Source organism: Heterocephalus glaber, unplaced genomic scaffold, assembly GCF_053883595.1.
Source record: "Heterocephalus glaber isolate CG9 unplaced genomic scaffold, H.glaber_assembly_v1.0 deba00001673, whole genome shotgun sequence".
NCBI lineage: Eukaryota > Metazoa > Chordata > Mammalia > Rodentia > Bathyergidae > Heterocephalus > Heterocephalus glaber.
The window spans coordinates 15,052,293-15,065,987 of record NW_028258410.1 but is presented as its reverse complement, the minus strand read 5'-3'; the positions used below and the strand labels follow the sequence as shown (position 1 = coordinate 15,065,987).

Sequence of the window (13,695 nt, the reverse complement as noted above, 5' to 3'; positions counted from 1 at the left end):
GAGATTGGCTAAAAAATAAAGATAGGTATAATCACTATATTTATGATTAGATTAGTAGAACTCATCATGGTACATAGGGGCAGGAAATAGATGAGGAATCTATGGACGGAGGCAGGACTCTCTCTTCAGTGGGCCAGATGAGGAGAGGTGACTTATCATTGGTTGTAGTCTGTGGAAACTGAGGCTAATATCCTTGAACACAGAGGGAATTTACTCCAAGTGCACGAAGGAGCTCCAGTGTCTTGGTTGGGATGGGCCTTTACTCTTCTGAAGATTCAACTAGTGGTCACTAATTATCTCTTTACCCATTCCACTTCTGGAATGGATCAGCTTATCCCTCACCTACAAAAATCTGGGAGTAGGCAGTTTGATTCTTTGTGGAGGCTAAGGTAATCCGTACACCAGCAAGGTGCATAAAGAGGAAAGAGAGTACGACACTCAAAAATCAGGATGCTGTGACTCAAAGGAGCGGACAAAGATGGGGTCAACTTGGATAGAAATACAGGAGTGTGGACTCTGCAGAAGAATCAGGGAACCGTGCTCTTTTCCCTGGAATGTTACTTCAAGACTTAGTTACCTGATTCACTTCCCACATAGCTTAGGGAAATAACAGGGTGACTCATACATAGGGATTTTTATGCTATTTTAATGGAGCCACACTCATTGTCTAGAACATACCTTGCTACACAAAATTTTGAAATGCAGCATCGAATGTTATAAACCCATATTCAAGACAGAACTAGTCTTATTCAGTCACTGGGGTGTATAGATTTGTCCCCATTTCTGTAATGTGTGTGTTTCTACAGAGACATATTTGTGTATGAGAACATGTGAGGAGGACTAAGAGGGTGTGTAGACTGTTCTCTGTGCTTCTCTTTCTATTACTGCCTTTTTCTACTACATGCAAATATTGCACTTTCACCTAGAAACAAAAGACCGAAAAGAAAGCAATGATACGAGCTTTGATTGAAGGGAAAAAGATGGAAAAGCGTTAGAGACGCTGATGTGCTTAGGTGAATCTGCTTTGCATAGCTTGATGCGGAAGGTAGGTGAGGTGAATGGATGTAGGCAAGGTGCAAGGTTGGCTTGCTCTGAAATGTAGATGTCAAAGACAGGTGCAGTGCTAAAGTCTGTAAGCGAAGCCCCGCCAAGCAAGTTAGCTCACCGCAGGATTTTTGGACTTACACTGCCTGTGTCTGGAAGGCCTGGGATGAGTTGTCCACCTGATCTACCTTGTCATCGTTTATATTTGGATGTCCCTGCAAGGCCTCAAGCTTTCATAGATGGGGTTTGGGGCAGGTAATAGGAGCAAGGGTGCTTAAGACTCATCAGTGGATTAATCCATTTATGAGTTTGTGGCCTGCATGATTTCTCTTTCCTGGCCTTCCCTTCTCCCTCTCGCTGCTTCCTGACTGCTGTATCATAACCAGACCCCTCTGCCAGGCCACCCAGCCTTGGAGCCAGCTGACTCTGAGCTGAAAGCTCTAGAAACTGTGAGCCAACGTAAACCTTCCTCCTTAACTTGTGTGCTGAGTTTTGTGCCTCAGCGATGAGAAAGTGACTAAGATACACCCCTTTGCACATCATCAGCCTCTCAGATGCTCTTTTTCAAGAAGGGCCTCCTTGGCCCCTTATGCAAAAATAGCTAAATTCCCTGTGCTCAGAATAAATCCTTTCACACAGCTTTCTTTGTCCTCATAGCATTTCCTTATCCCTAGAGAGTGAAAGTTTCTTTCTTGACTTACTAAAAACTAAGCTTCCAGAGAGCGGGGGTGGGGGGGGTGGGGGTGAGAAGGAAGGAAGAAAGAGAGAAAAGAAAAGAAAAGAAGAAAATCTGGGTATAGCAGTACATAGTACATACCTGTAATCTCAGCATTCGGGAGGCTGAGGCAGGAAGATTGCTATGAGTTCAAGGCCAGCCTGGGCCACATAGTGAATTCAAGGCCAGCTGGAACTACATAGCAAGACTGTCTCAGAAAAACCAAACAACACCACCAACAACAAAAATAACAAATAATGCAAAATTATCCCCAGTGAACAAAACAGTATGACACAAAGTAGATAAATGTATAACTAAGTAGTAAATAAGCAGAGCTAAACATGGGTGCTGTGAGGATTGCTAGAGAAGGACTTGCATCTACTGCACTTATGCTTATGTAGTTCCCTTCTTGAATACTTTTACCATTTGCATAATTATTTCATATGCGAACTTATACACAACACATGCAGTATAGATCCAGCTGCTTTAATAGAAGATCAAAATAACGTGAGAAGACATCTTTCATATAGAGTTCAGGAAATGTCTGTTTTGTGCTGCAAAGAATAATAAAATCCATAACCTCAGACTCAGGAAGGACTTTGAAGAACCCAGACCTCAGGCCGACCGAATGCTTAGAGCCACTCATGTGGCTGTAGATCCTCCGCGTTGATGTGAGTGGATGTCCACCCCATTTCCTGTAACACTGCTATTAAGTGGGAGCTTGATACTTTACCAAAACCTACGTGTGCCTCAGAAGTGGTGCTTTTGGCCAGACTTCTTTGTGAAAGAAATATTAGCTCATAGAGCCTACTTTGCTTTTCTCATTTGTAAAACGAAGTGCAAATGAATAGATTTACAGCAGCACAAAAGTTGTATGTGACTTACAAAGATTCCTGCAAATGTTAATTATATTTGTTATTTTGATACATATGTTGAGGAAAGGCCTGCTAAGGGTTAGTGTAGATTGCAAGCCTTTTGTATAAGTGTGTGTGTGTGTGTGTGTGTGCGCACACGCATACTTCTTGATGCCTGACTCTGAGCTAGGCACCAACAGTTGCTTTGGAACCAGTGGTCGTTGGATGTTAAATCATGCTGCCTCCTGCTCTGTGAGCATTCACTGCCCGAGCGGGGGTGTTGTGTGGCTTATTACCTAAACCAGTTTCCAAAATGGGTAATTGTGTTCTGACTCATACAATTCCCCTGCATTTCCTGACTGTTTGGAGTGACTTATAGCTTCCTGTTCTCCCTTAATGGATATGTAATGAAGTGCCATATTTCAAAGTCGGGGCTGCGTTTCAGGCTAGAGTGGACTGCTCTTTAGTAATGTCTCAGGAGAGGGTGGGCATAGAGCTTGGCCTCTACCCTGAAACCAAGGTGAAAAGTAAGAGGTCTTCAAATAGAAGATGATTTTGAGGGGCTACAGATCCTCTCAGCTGGAGTTTTTCAGTGTTCGTCATTAGTATTTCAGATACTGTAAGAGCCCAGGCTTTTGGGACAGTCTGCTGGATTCACACCTTTGTCCCACTGCTTCTTAGCCATGAACTGATTGCATGATCGATCTCAGTCTCAGTTTCCTCATTTGAAAAATGCTGATAATAATAATGCCCATCGCTAGGACTTCCATAAAGATCAAATGAGATATTCTATATGAATACTAAGCCCAGTATGTGCATATATTGGGGCTCAATAAATGTTGACTCTCAGTGTGCCTGTCTCTTTGTTGATGTAACTGTCAAGAAGCCTTTGGCAGGTGATTTGAGTCCAGCTGGGAGGTGGAGGGATACATAGATGAATTACAGCAACAGAGAATAATTATGCCTCATGTACAGAAGCATGGAGGTGGACGTAGTTAATACATATTGAGGTGAGGACGAACTTCCCAGAGGAAGCAGGCTCAAAGGAAAAGAGAAATGTAGGAGAGACACATTCACCTAGCGGAAAGCTCCATGTCAGTAAACATGTGGGTGAGTTTGCTCTTTTGTTCATAGAGTCCATGTGGATGCATTGAATTCTCCCTTATGCAGCAGGATTTGTATCAGATTCAGGCAATGCAACAGTGAGCAAAAAGACAAAATCCTGCCCTGTGGGACTTCCACTCAAGGCGAGGGTACTGAACTAATAACCTGTGTAGCCTTGTGAGGGTCACAAGGGACAAACACAAGGTGTCATTGAGTGGTGTCACACCTAGACTGATTAGATACTGGAGTGGTGTTTCCAGGAGTGCTTCTGGGGGTAACAGATTTAAACTAAGACCTGTAGGGTGAGTGGGAGCGAGGTAGTGAGAGAGCAAGGAAAGCTCTATGCTCAGGAGTCCCGGGCCTTCTGGGAGCTGAACAAGGTCCCAAGCTTGTTGGACACAGAGAGCCCAGGGAAGGGAGCAGAGAGTAGAGTGTGTGCTGAGATAGGAAGTGAGGAGGCCTCAGGGTCATAATGGGCATTTGGGCCAAAGGATTGGGGCATTTGTCCCAAGTGCGATGGGAAGCCATTGTAGTTTAATTTCAGGCGTGGAAATGCCAGAATTAACCTTATATTTTTAAAAGATCATCTGCTGCTTGCACAGTGAATTACTGGGTTGAAAATGGACATAGGGAGAGCAGTAAGTAGTCGTGAGATGATAGTGGCTTGTACTGGGGCAGTGGCACAAAAATAAACAAGGTTAACTGCTGCATCTGGCAAGTTCTGAGGGACCTTTCGGGAGCTTCGGGGGAGCACTGTGTGCTATTTCACCCCAAGACGTCTGCAATTATACTATAAAATGGGCCAGTGGAGGCGAAGGAGCAGGGAAAGGAAATAACCAGATTAGCATGTGCATGGAGGGTTTGTATTTCTGTACCCACCTCCTTCTTGAGCCAGGCAGTTATTGGATTTGGAGTAACAGCTGGGAGAAGGGCCCAGTATCACTGCAGGCAAAGATTGATGGGAAGTAGATTCTTTTGTACAGCAGCACAAAAGAGATATATTAAGGGGAGGCTAAACTTGTCAGTGTGAAAGGCTCATTTATCTTGTAAATTCTCACCCTGAAGCCACCTGAGTCTTCTTTCTGGCAAACTCAAATATGCTACTGTTCCAGGGCACCAGCCGGTCCCGCCAGCACTGTCAACTGTGTGTTTCACACCCTTTGGGAAGGGGCTTAAACTGTGCTAAAGGGGCCAGAGCATTGTGGGAGACGGAAGGGCAGAGAGAAGGTCCAGTGGGAGACAGCTTTCCCATTGTTAGGAACAGGGCAGCGTTCTCAGACTCTGACTGAGAGCTGAGACAGTGAAAGCACAGAAACCATTGAGCAGCCAGGAGTAAGTTGGAGAGAATGAAGCTATTTGCAAAAACAGGTTTATTATGACTTTGTGACAGAATATATGATCGGACCCTCAAGTGGGGGCTCATTTTTGGGAATCCCTGACACTCTACCTCTGACTGTCAACAAGAAATAATCCCGTGAGACACTGGATGCCCGGCCCTCTTCCGTGGGAGTGTTAGGAAGGGCACGTCTTGGGAGGAGCTTGCAGTTGGCTGAGGACATCCACAGTGAGGGAAGTAGTCTTAGATAAGGTAGAGTCTTTTGGACAACTAAAAAATATTAGAAAAAGTAAAACAAATTTTCTACCCTTGTGAAGTTTCAAGCCTACCTCACTTTATCCTTTAGGAAATTTAATAAGGAAAGATCATTTACAAGCCTTGCTATGTATTAAAGACAAATCTGTTTCCCTTAAAAAGCTCTTCATTTTTAAACCCGCGGACAGTGTTCTGTGTTGTTGTGCTTGTCCCCACGACATGTCCGGCCTCAGCTCTCCTGCTATAGATTGCAGACATTCACACAGGCTGTGTGACCTAGATTCCACTTATTCCTTTTTCAGGTTACAGAACTCAACCATGTGAAGAACGTAGCTCGATTGCCAAAAAGCACCAAGAAACACGCCATCGGGATTTATTTCAATGATGATACCTCCAAGACCTTTGCTTGCGAATCAGGTTTGTCTGAGGTGGAGGGGGCTTTTGTTTTTAGCTTTTGGGTGGGTGCTGAGCCTACTGGTGAATCTCTTGGCTCTTTCTACAGATCTTGAGGCAGACGAGTGGTGTAAAGTCCTCCAGATGGAGTGTGTAGGGACGCGGATCAATGACATCAGCCTTGGAGAACCTGACCTACTGGCTACCGGGGTCGAGAGAGAACAGAGTGGTAGGAACAGGAAATTCTCAGCTTCTTTTTCTATACAGTTTTGCCTGATATGATAAAACACAGGTCATCTTCATTATGAAAAAGTTTTGAATAAAAAATGCATAAAGAAAATAAAAAATAACCTTTTGCCCAGTATACAACTGTTATGAACATTGCAATGTATTTTTTCATCATGTCTTTTTCAGTGTGTATTATAAAAGTATCTACATTAATAATACCAGTTAGGAATTTTGAGGAATCTACTGTTTGCCAGATTAGCAAAAGATGCTCTACCGGTAATAGATTATTACATGTTTACAGCAGCACCATGGCATAGATATTACTATTTCCATGGCTTTGTAGATGATCAAACTAAAGTTTCCAAGGGCCAAACACTTTACTCCAACTTTAGTAGCTAGTTTGTGTTTGATTCCAGAAAGTACTCTTAAGCCTGTATTTACAATGCATAGATTTTAAAGTATAATGGCTTTTTGTCTTGTCATTTTGCTTAAAATTTTATTGAAAGCTTTCCAATGCTTTTAAAAGACTTTCAAATTCATGAATGTTTTATTCAGTTTAAAGCCACCTAAAAATCTGTGATTTTTTAAAAGACTGAAACATTGGAGCCAACTCAATTTAACATGCAATCTAGGAATGCATCATCTTAAATAATAATAATGACCAAAATATTCATGAGCATTTTAGCAAAAATCAATGTTGATTTACAGTATGAGCCTGGAATGATTTCTTTATCTTCAAATAGCTGAGCCTTGCGACAGGGCAGATTGGATCCCAAGGGCCTGTGTTAGTGACTCAAAGTCATCCGGATTGGTGAGGAACACAGCTGGCATGGGGTTGTACTGACACTGTCCATAGGCCCACACTCCATTAGCTAGTAAGAAATGGTCTCCTCCCTTATGGGAACTGTGTCTTCATGACACATTTATAGTCTGTGATGACACTGAATGTGCCATGTGTACCATAATCCATCTCCACCTAAGTGTTATTGACCAAGCCCTGGAAGTGCTGGCTAATTCAAAGGAGTCTCTTTGTAGATTGGGAAACTGAGCCTTCTACCGGGGTCATCTGCCCAGTCCTCAGCCCCCTCTGCTCATGAGTCATTAAATCAGGCTGACCCTGGGCAGAAAGGACAACCCATAGCCTCACAGATGTGTGCCTGGGAACCAGGCATAAAGAAGACACCCGACAGGTTTGGGTAATCACTGTTTCATAAAATGCTCCGATCAGCACTTATTTCTCACAAATTTATAGTTGTAAAGCAGTATCCTGATAGCACTGCAGTGGAACTTAAGAACTGATTGTACCTAGGTTTACTTTTCCCCTGCTGCTTTTCTGTATCTAAATTTCCTCTTTTGCCCAAAAGAAGTAAAAAATCTCTGGCATCAAATTACTAAGGATGATTATGAAACTCTACCATGTCTTGTACAGTCGTAATCTGTATAACTTCAAGCAATTATAATTAAAATCACCACTCCCACTACTATGATTCTTGAGTGAGTTACAGTTAATAGCAAAGAAATTTGCTTTTAAGCAAATAATTTGGTGATGGTCTCTCTTACTTGGTACCTAAAGAAGGCAATCTTTGTTGCTTGGTCCAGAACTCTCATGGGAGAAATATGCTCCATGAGAATGCATTTAAGGTGGGGATTTAGCTCAGTGGTTCCGCTGCCGCCTGCCTTGCATGCGCAAGGTCCTGAGTTCGATCTCCTGTACCATAAAAAAAAAAGAATGCATTTAAAAAATAACTGTTAATTGAAAGCAGTAAATATTTGATAATTGGGAGTTTGAAATGATTACAGAAATTTAAATTGAAGATTCATGGATACATTTCATGAACACAATCTTAACATTACTACTGTGTTTACTAAACTCAGCTAAATTCTGTGAAAATGCTAATGATTATCTTTTTAAAAGCAATTAACTTGGAATAGTACTAAGATTAAATTGTTAATGTCACGCTATTTTGTCAGATGTAGACAGTCTACCTTAATGATCCTAGGTGGAAATACTTTTTCTCATATATCACTTAGAAAATTTGACTGTAATTTATTTTATTAATGAATTTTCTAGAAATATAACAAAAACAGTAATTATATCTGTAGCCTGTGGGGATAAAAATTTGGTGGTAGTAATCAACAAAATAATATAGTTAGAGTGCTCTTGGTTACGTTTTTTATAATCATCCAAACAAGCAAATGGATATTTCTTTCCATATTTGGCTAAAGAAAGCATTTTGTTAAAACTAGTTCAAATATACCTATTGGGTTTTTTCCCCCCAAATTGCTGGTCAGTTAAGTACATGGAATTAGTGTGGAATTTTCTTTAAATAATTTTGGCTACAGCTTTATTCATTCAGTTATATAAATTATAAGTCGATTAATAAAACTTTAGTATAACTAGATCATATGACAATTATTTTGCACCTGTATATTTTATGAACACAGCAATGTGGGTGTAATTAATGTGTGCTTGGCAGGAAAAATGCTTTTAATCACATTTTAATCATTTCATTGCTTTAGTTTTCTATTGGCATACCAAATTTTTATTATGAAAATTTCAAAAGCATAAAATGGTCTTTACCCATGTAGATAAATGTTTGGTGTAGGTTGATAACTAGCATGTCTTATTATTATGCTACTTAATAGGGTCTGCATTTAACAAATCATTTTCTAGGACTGTCCATTTATGAGAATTATTAATCTTCCTGAATGTTCAGCTAAATGCTAGAATATGAGTTTGAATTAGTTTAAATGCTTCTGTGTTTCTACAATGTCTTTGATATTTTATTCCTGGGGATTTTAGACTAACCTTTTGTTTTTCTACCAGAGAGATTCAATGTGTATTTGATGCCATCTCCTAACCTCGATGTGCATGGCGAATGTGCCTTGCAGATTACGTACGAGTGTATCTGCCTTTGGGATCTCCAGAATCCCAGAGTCAAACTCATTTCTTGGCCGCTAAGTGCCCTGCGGAGGTATGGAAGAGATACCACGTGGTTCACCTTTGAGGCGGGGAGGTGAGTTTCCTGACTTTTCATGACTCTTTCCAGATTTTTGTTTGATTTTCCAAGCTCATATTACTGAAGTCTGCATATGAGATCCAACTTGAGGAAGTTCATAGAGCTGCAATTGTATAATGCAAGGGCTGTTGTAATATCCTCATATATTCCTCATGGCTTTTTTTCCTGGAGAGGATTCTAATATTTCACAATATGGCATGAATTTTCATTATATAATTTGATTTCACACCACAAACTGAATTTGAACTGGGTAAAAATGTTTAAAATTAAAGTACCATATCCTGGTTAAGCAAAGCGGAGGCCACCTTCTGGCTTTTGGGAGACATCCACATTATTAATCGTTATTCAGTGTATATTTCTGCATCTGCACTAATATGAGAGAGCATAAATATGAGGGGCCATTGACATTTTCCAAGTTGCATTTATTGAGTCCCATGTATTTTTCTCACAGTGTAATCAGTGACACTAACAATCACACTAATTAGCAAGTTAATTTTAAAACTTGCTTATTGCCACATCAGTGAGCATTTTTAGGGCTTCCCAATGTTCCTTCTAGAGGTTAATGTAAGAGAGAGAGAGAAGGAGAGAGAGAGAGAGGGAGGGAGGGAGAGGGAAGGAAGGAGAGGGAGGGAGAGGGAGAGAGAGAGAAAGGGAGAGGGAGAGAGGGAGAGAGGGAGAGAGGGGGGAGAGAGGGGGAGAGAGGGGGAGAGAGGGGGAGAGAGAGAGAGCGTGTGAGAATGCCAGCAGTGTCTGGGCTGATCTCTGCCTTGGAGGGGACCCCCACTGGGCAGTACTTCATTACCATTGGCCCCACTTTTCCTCCCTTAGGGTTTGGGCTCTTGTTTTGAAACACAACAGATAAATTTTATATTTTAAATTTTCAAGTAACTAATTTTAAGAAATACAAGTCCATCTGCATGTGGTTTGAAATTGCATTCTAATGGAAAACAATCAACTTATGATATTAAAACAAAGTTTGTAAAAGTAGACAGTTTTTCTAACAGGAACATGATATTTGATATAAGGAAAGTAAAAACAGATGTTCCGAACACCACCTAAGACCCCAATTCATGAGAATAGGTGCCAGTAATCCTCCCTTCAAATTAATTTGTTTACTTCATCTTACAGAAAGGTCAATTATTGAAAATTTACTTTTCCAAAAGATAGTCAACTTGATGTTCTTACAATTCTAGCAAGTTTTAAAAACTCCTCTTTCCCATAAGCCTCTTCTCTGGTCTATTTTATCTTCAAGATCTTAGAAAAAGGTTGGTGACTCTCCTAGACCACAGAGGTGGTCACATTAAAAATAAAACCTTAGGGCTGGGTGTGTGGCTAAGTGGTAGACGCTGCTGGCCTAGCATGCATGAAGCTTCAGTTCGGTTCCCAGCACCACAAAAATACCAACCAACCAATCAGACAAAGACCCATTAATGTTTACAACAGTGCTCCTCTTTTGTGAAAATTACCTCTTTGTTCTCTTTAAAAGAAAAAGACTTATAGAAAATTAGGAATTTATTTGGCCAGGTGTATTTCCTCTTTGAATCTCAGAAAATTGTAATTTTTAATTGTCATAATTTATTGGTTATCAGTGTATTAACTATAATCAGGAAAATCTGGATATAGAAAGTACTTTATAATAGAAATAGACATTTCTATTATCTATACACTTCTTAACATTCCCATTCATATTTTCTATTGATACATATTAGAATTCTGTATTGGTCAGGATTTGTTTGTCTCTTATAGGCAACACTTATTCAAACATCATTAGTATTAGTATTAGTATTAGTAGTATTTTGCTGTTGAGGGGTTAGGGGTTGAATCTCATGCATGCTAGGCAAATGCTCTTCCACTGAGCTACATCCCCAACTTAAACATTACTATTTTAAATTGTTCTTTAATTTTCTGTTTGTAGGAAATAGTTATATGAAAGTAGCATGATTTTGTGGTAATATTTGAGAACCAAAATCTGAAAATCGAAATAAACTTTTATAGTAACTCATGACTACTTGAAGCTGTTTTTGGAAATTATCTCATTAATTTTCTGGGTATAAGGTAAATACTACTTATGTCCTACAAAAAGTTTAATTCATATTGAAAGCTAGTAGGACTACCAAAGATCTCAGAGATTATTTTAAAGACTTTTTTTTGGTAAGAAACCATAAATAATTGGAAGCAGGTGTATTTGAGTCTGTGTATGTGTGCATACATGCATGCATGTGTGTGTGTGTGTGTGTGTGTGTGTGTGTTTACAGCATGGAATTGTGCTCATATTTTATAAAGGTTACTCTGACCTCCTTGTGGACACTAGGATAGAGGGGCAGATGTAGATGTGGGAAGATACTGCAGTAGCTCAGGTGAAGGAAATGGTAGGTGAAAAATAAAGATATACTGGGGACATAAATTCTGGAACCATTTCAATCGTCTTTGACCAAAAGCTGTAAAGTTCTGACTTGGAAAATGAAAATGTTTCATTCCACGACTTTGACAGCTTCTTTATGATCTGTCCTTTTGGGAATTTCATTCATGAACTCCAGCAGTTAGATGGTTTAATAATTACAACTCCGACCACACAGTGTTGTGCCTCCATTACTGTAGCGATGCAAGCTCTTTGCTGGTGTCCAGTAGCATTCTTATTTAGCAGTCATACTTTGCAAGGCTGATGCAAGCTAGGAACTGAGTGGAAGGAAGTGTGGGGTTGTGTTCTTAGCATCTCACTCATTTTTCAAACTTCATGGTGCAGTGTAAAGAGCACTTTGATAACCAGAGGGGGCCAGATCTTTTACTAGCCTTTGACCTTAGACAGAGTGCTTAGCTTCTCATAAGTTTTCCTGAGTAGTAACTTCCTTGCAAGGTTGTTCTAGGTAAGAGCAGTGATGGCTGCAGAGGACCTGGCATGGTGCTAGGGTCCTGAATAGTATCTTTCACATTCTGTTATGCTTGTTTGGGAGCAGTTCTTAGGCTTGCAGGATACAGACAGGGTGAAACACAAGGTAAAATGAACGCTTCATATTTTGCCTGAGATGCAAATAAAGATGAATTTTTATAGTTACCATCAAGATGCTCAGGATAATAAGATCATTTGTGTTCCCCCAAGCGTGAAAGTTTCATATCTACTGTACTTTATTAGTGAAGATAATTTTTTCCTTGGCTATTTTTGGCTGTATTCAAAACAAGGCAATTTCATATTAACTAATGTAATGTCTTCCTCTCTCACATCAAGAAATGAGCAGGCGCTGAGTCACTCCAGGCAAACAGTTTTCATATACCCGACATGCATCTGCAAAGCTTTCAGACTGTGCTTCTTTAGAAAACAGGGAATCTTCCTCCCAAAGACCCCAGACAAAGTTCTGTTCACATTCAGCTCATTCCTGCTCAGGTCTCCCTTTTAAACTGCCAAAGCTGATCCTGAGGCATGTGTCATAAACTGGACTGGAAGGCATGAAGTAAAATTCTGCCACATCCTGTCTGTAGAAACAATGTGAGCTGAGCCTCTGTTGCCAGTGTGAAAGGGGGTCAGTATGTGACTTATCTCACAAGATTGCTACAAAGATTAAATGCAGGGACGGACGTATAAAATACCTGGCATAGTGCCTGGCTAGTAGGAGGCAGATGAATCAACCCAATTGACACAGAAAATGAATTTATTAGCTTACTTCCCTTGGAGATTTGAGAGTAAAGATGACTTCCGGCTTGGCTTGAGTCAGTGTTTGAGTGACGACCTAGGTTTCATTTGAGAGCCCTTTTTCTTCTAAGATGTTGTCATTCTGGCTCCAGAAGGTGACTTCCGGGAGCTGTGAGGTCTTCCCACACAGTAGCCAGCAGAAGAGAGGTAAGTTACCAGTGTGGTGAGCACTATGTTCACTATCTCAGTTGGGCTCTAGTGATGTTCCCAGAACTGAGAGGACACAAAAAGATTGCAGTGAGGTTTTCTCAAGGCAGAAAGGAGTTGGTATGGCTGTCAGGAGGGAAGCATATGTGAGAAAGTTTAAAACTAGCAAAATATGTCCAGTAGAGCATTTAATAATCACTCAAAGCAAATAGGGACAAGAGTCTTTTTGACTGTAGTTCTTTTTTTCTTTCCTTTTATTAGTACATGTTTGCAGTACATAATGATAAGATTCATTGTGGGGAGTTGGTATGTGTACATAGCACATCTTAAATCTTTCTTTTTAATTTTCTTCAACAATATCACTCATAATGGTGTTGCTCTCCAGAAAGGAAGTTCTTAGCCAGAGGTGATGTTGCTAACTGGGGACATTTGGTAATGTCTGAAGACATGTGTGGCCACCACAACTTTTGCAAAGATGCTACTGGCACCTAGCATGGAGAGGAATCAGAGATGTTGGTAAACATCTTAAACTGCACAGAACAGTTCCTGATAAAGTATCAGGTCCAATTATCTGGGACTGAGAGACACTGCTTTATTAGGAGCATCAACTGTTGAAAATAATCACTAACATTTATCAAGCCCTTACTATATGGAAGTCACTGCACTGAGCATTTTATATGTACTACCTCATTGTAGCTACTCACTGAGAATATTGGCTGGGAGATATTATTTCCATCTGAAAAGAAAATAAGAAAATGCATGAGGCACAAAGTAAATGGTGGATTCAGGACTCATATTCCAATTTTTTTTTAATTTTCAAACTCTAGTTTCTAAGAAGATTTCTCTTCTACTGGAGGTTAGCCTAATTCTCAATTAGCTTCTGAACTCTAAGGAAGAGCAAGCATACTTACATA

The 13,695-nt window shown here is 40.3% G+C and overlaps 1 protein-coding gene across 1 annotated transcript in view; it reads left to right on the top strand.

Moving 5' to 3' along the window:
• The window catches only part of Dok5 (docking protein 5), a 155,953-nt gene that overhangs the window by 96,101 nt on the left and 46,157 nt on the right, over positions 1–13,695 (top strand). The window contains exons 3-5 of the mRNA XM_004858020.4: positions 5,611–5,725; positions 5,811–5,930; positions 8,757–8,946. Of these exons, the coding sequence (XP_004858077.1) occupies positions 5,611–5,725; positions 5,811–5,930; positions 8,757–8,946 (425 nt within the window). The remainder of the gene's footprint in view (positions 1–5,610; positions 5,726–5,810; positions 5,931–8,756; positions 8,947–13,695) is intronic.